The 5,000-nt window shown below is 50.1% G+C and overlaps 1 protein-coding gene across 6 annotated transcripts in view; it reads right to left on the reverse strand.

Moving 5' to 3' along the window:
- rnf123 (ring finger protein 123) overlaps positions 1-5,000 on the reverse strand; it is a 112,898-nt gene that overhangs the window by 90,357 nt on the left and 17,541 nt on the right. For all 6 annotated transcript variants that reach the window (XR_003272367.1, XM_026166582.1, XM_026166581.1 and 3 more), the window contains 3 exons: positions 4,205-4,397; positions 2,738-2,883; positions 913-996 (listed from right to left, as the gene is read on the reverse strand). Coding sequence is in view for 5 of the 6 variants with exons in the window: in XM_026166582.1 (XP_026022367.1) it covers positions 913-996; positions 2,738-2,883; positions 4,205-4,397 (423 nt within the window). In the remaining variant the exon portion in view is untranslated. The remainder of the gene's footprint in view (positions 1-912; positions 997-2,737; positions 2,884-4,204; positions 4,398-5,000) is intronic.

The raw sequence follows: 5,000 nt of genomic DNA on the forward strand, positions 1-5,000 counted from the left end.
TGACTGAGGCCCTCGCCGATCGCAGGATGCATCGCTCCTGATGGGGGCGCTCCTCCGACTCTTCCCGTCTGCCTTCAGAGAGCGAGTTTACTCCGCGGCACTAATGAGAGGAGCTTCTGCATCACGACGGGCTGACAGCAGCGCGGCCAATTACCTCGAGAAGAGCTCCGACAAACAAAGAGCAGTGTGTCAGATTTATTAATGAGGACGGACCAACAGCGGCGTTTAAACGAGGGTTTCTAGATTCAGTGGGAAACCAGAGGAGGCCTGTGACCTGAATAAAGCCTGAGCATGAGTCTCACTTCAACACATTTGAGTTTAATAACTACAGCGAACATCAATAAAGAAATCCTGCAGAGAGAACGACATGAAAACACGAAGCGTGGCAGAAAATGAGGGCCTGTTGGTGGGAATGCGTCGCCCCAGTGAGAGGTGGAGGGGCGCGTTAACCGAGCCATCCCCCCTTTCACTGAGAGATGCTCTTTTGTTCTATCGTTCGTGTCGTTGGACGTGATCCAATCAGAAGTGACCTCATGTCAGACAGAGAGCAGACACACGGACACCTGCTGTCGAGGAAAATCAGAGGCTCTGTAAACCATGAATCCAAAGCTAAGCAGTCGTTTTTGTTAGCCTGCAACAAAGGTCTTTCTCCCACAGGGGGCGCCACAGCCAATCATCTGCCTCCGTCTCCCAGCATCCATGAACCTCCTGAGCTCCTCTCTCCCACTGCAGTGATAATCTGTCTAAAGCTGTCTGACTCGGTCAATCAGCCAATCAGGTCCCACTGCTGACCCCACCCACCTCACCAATCTGAGCCTTGGTCTGAGTGACCTGAGTGATGAGGGTCACTCAGGCCAAGCACTGCTTCTAAAACTCGCCCTGATGTCCAGCTGAGGCGGCGGTGGCACTCACGCTGGCGGGGCAGCGGGCGATCTTCTCCTCCGTATCCTTCAGCGCCACGGCGTACTCATGGACGTCGTCCGACACCACCACCATCTGAGAGGAGAGACACATGTTAGCACGCTGCTGAGAAAAACACTGGAGGCACGAGCGATCTAATTGGCTGATTGTCACAGCGACCATGAAAACTCGTCATTAGAGTCTGACCACGCAGCAGCTACGTGATGGAAACGCACACGTTACAGACTCAGAGGCGCTTTTAAATGAGACAGGGGTCAGAGGTCGCACAGCGTTAGTGTGGGGAGGATGAGCCAATCGCAGAGTAGAAAAAACCTTCAGGCTCAGCGAGGCGCCCGTGTTTGACCAGAGGACTCGGAGTGCTTCGCTTTAATGCGCACAGACACGTTATTCAGACACCTCGAATAAAAACGTAAAAATAAAACCAGACACACAAATCACAGCGCTCTGAGCACAGCTGCTTCGGGTCAACCCACCCGAGAGAAAGGTGGATGCAGCTAAAGGTCAGGACCGCCCACAGATACTTCAGCAAGTTTTAAATATAGAAGTTTAAAACAAGAAGGGATTGTTAACAGTGATGTGACCAACTGGAGCGTGATGAGCACCAAACCAAAGGATGAACTCACTGTGGGAGTTTTTCCACCTGCAGACAAAACCAGCTGCAGAGAAAGTCACAGGAATAAAATATGCAGCATTAACCTTTACAGCAGAGTTCCACAGGGTTCAGTGCTAGGACCAGTTCTGTTTACATTATACATGCTTCCCTTAGGCAGCATCATTAGAAGACATAGCATACATTTACACTGCTATGCAGATGACACCCAGCTCTATCTGTCCATGAAGCCAGATAACACACACCAATGAGTTAAACTGCAGGAATGTCTTAAAGACATAAAGACCTGGATGGCCGCTAACTTTCTGCTTCTTAATTCAGATCAAACTGAGGTTATTGTACTCGGCCCTGAAAAGCTTAGAAATATGGTATCTAACCAGATTCTTACTCTGGATGGCATTACCTTGGCCTCCAGTAACACTGTGAGGAACCTTGGAGTCATTTTTGACCAGGACATGTCCTTCAACGCACATATTAAACAAATATGTAAGACTGCTTTCTTCCATTTGTGCAACATCTCTAAAGTTAGAAATATCCTGTCTCAGAGTGATGCTGAAAAACTAGTTCATGCATTTATTACTTCCAGGCTGGACGACTGTAATTCATTATTATCAGGAAGTCCTAAAAACTCACTGAAAAACCTTCAGCTGATCCAAAATGCTGCAGCAAGAGTCCTGACAGGGACTAGAAAGAGAGAGCATATTTCTCCTGTTTTGGCTTCCTGTTAAATCCAGAATTCAAAATCCTGCTCCTCACATACAAGGTCTTAAATAATCAGGCCCCATCTTATCTTAATGACCTTGTAGTACCATATCACCCTATTAGAGCACTTGGCTCTCGCTCTGCAGGCCTACTTGTTGTTCCTAGAGTATTTAAAAGTAGAATGGGAGGCAGAGCCTTCAGTTTTCAGGCCCCTCTTCTGTGGAACCAGCTTCCAGTTTGGATTCAGGAGACAGACACTATCTCTACTTTTAAGATTAGGCTTCAAACTTTCCTTTAAAGCATATAGTTAGGGCTGCAACGGTTCATCGTGTGTTTCGAATAATTCGATTAGAAAAAATTCTAGACACATTCTTTGCTTCAGCACTTCGTTTAAGGCACGGCCATGACGTGCTCGCTGGTCTTCATCGCAGACACCACAGACGTGCGCACACACACACGCACACACGCACACGCACACACACATGCACGCACACACACACTCACCTTCCCCAGCTGCTGATGGACACTCAGGTTGTACATCATCACGATCCCGTCCACGATCTCCAGCAGCGACTTGTCTGCAATTTGTTGATCGGGCTCCTCGAGCGGTCGCCCCAGCAACAGGCCGTCGTTGCCATGACTTCCCTCGACTTCAGGTTGCAGAGAAACAGGAAATGGTTAAAAAAGGCAAGAGATTTTTACAGCTGTGGCACTTCCACCCAAAGACTCAGGCGATGATAACTGGCTCCACGCCAACTTCACGCTGTGTCTAACCGGCCAATCAGGCACGAGCGCCTCATTTGACTAATGAAGGAAACAACCAGAGACCAACTTAGTCTGGGCCAACAGTGAAAAATAATGATGTGACATCAACAGGACACCTGACACACCCCAACAGGAAGTGACCCAATTAAAGCTCCCAGCACACGAATACCTCGTAAAGCTGAACACGCCGGGCTGAAAGCACGTGGTATGAAACACACTGGTGGACATCGCGAGGGATCGATCCACCTCCATCCACGCTCTGTCCCACCATCCAGAACCAGAACGCAGGAACCAATCACTTCTTCTCAAACGTCTCCAACACTGTCACTGACAAAGTACTTCCTGATATTTTACCTGGCAGATTCCTCTGGTGCTTTGTTTCCTGCCATCACCATGCTTACTCTGATTACTCTGATTACGCTGCTGGGTGCAGAAAGGAGAGCGTGGCTGAACATTTATCACTACCTTCGATTGGAGGATGAAGTGGAACAACACGCAGACTCCAACTGAAAGATGGAAGCGCAGACGTTTTCCTGCAGCGATCACGGCTCGGGCCCTTCTCTCACTTTGCTCGTCTCCTGCACGCCGGTGTCATTGCACCACAAATGCAAAAACTGAGCGAGAGGGGCTGCTGGTGTGTGTGTGTGTGTGTGTGTGTGTGTGTGTGTGTGAGTGAGTGAGTGAGTGAGTGAGTGAGTGAGTGAGTGAGTGAGTGAGTGAGTGAGTGAGTGAGTGAGTGTGTGTGTGTGTGTGTGTGTGTGAGATAGCAAACACTGAAATTATTTCTTTGCACGCAGGAATGAATTTTCTTCGCTCAAAAGAAATTTCTCCTCAAAATGCAACACTTGCACCTGCAAACCTTTTTACGTGCGCTCAGAATAGTGGCACAAAAATGACGCCATACATCCACAGAGGAAGTGACTCGCTCGTCACGTTGACGCCTAGGTGAACCTCACACAATTAAATTCTGATTCTCACTTCCTAAAAGCTCCACGCAAAGCGAGCAAATGCGGAAGTGATCCCCTGTGTGGCCGTTCATCACGCCTGTAAAAGCAAACTTCCTGACAAATCACTGACCTCCTGCTGCCAGCAGGGGGCGCCACGCACTGCCACATAGACCTGCTTCGTATTTTCAAACGCAGGAGAAGCTCTGAGCAAACGGGGCTGATGCCCGTGAGTTCCGTAGCAGGAGCGAGTTGTACTCACTGTCCTCCTCGGTGCGCTGCTCCACGGCGAGCGTTCGGACCTTCACCTTCTCCGGCTGACTCAGGGGTCGCCTGGGGGTCATCAGGCTGACGGCGGCCGTGCTCAAGAAGCGGTTGGCCCGACCCAAAGTGGGAGAACTCAACCAGCTGGGCCTCGCCAGAGCTCCGCCCATCGCCACGGCCCCGGGCAGCCTCTGTGGTCAGACGGGAAAAAAAAAAGTGATGTCAGAGGATCAGGAGGTCAGAGGTCACAGCTGTCTGCACAGATGTTTGGTCACACATTTAGAAACTATGGATATTAAACATCAGTGAGGATAATTTTTTAAAGCTTGTTCTTTAAAAAACGAGTGGCTACGTTTTACCTCACTTCCTGTCTAACCCACAGTTTCAGCTAGGGCAGCCAATCGGGGGAGGGGCTTAAAGCAGTACGGATTAAAACCACGATCAGTGAACGGGAACAATGAAGACAAATGGAAGCAGCCTGAGAGAAACATGGACGAGGCTCTCCGTCAGACGCAGCCAGCTGTGCTTCACATCTGCAGCTGCCACGCCTCTGCACGCCCTGCAGAGCCAGCCGTCAGCTGGTTCTGGTCTCGCCACGCCAACATTTTGCAGCATGTCGTCTTCAGAGCGGCTCAGCCCACAGAAACAGGTGCGGGCGCAGGCTTAGACAAAGCGGGCGTGCCGTCACCGGCGCCGTTAGATCGGCTCTCCAACTCAGAGCGTGCACGCCATAAAAATGTTTCATGGTTTTTAATGGCGGCAGAACGTGTTGAATCCATCGCCGTGCACTCGCT

The sequence above is a fragment of the Astatotilapia calliptera genome, chromosome 5 (assembly GCF_900246225.1).
Source record: "Astatotilapia calliptera chromosome 5, fAstCal1.2, whole genome shotgun sequence".
Classification (NCBI taxonomy): domain Eukaryota; kingdom Metazoa; phylum Chordata; class Actinopteri; order Cichliformes; family Cichlidae; genus Astatotilapia; species Astatotilapia calliptera.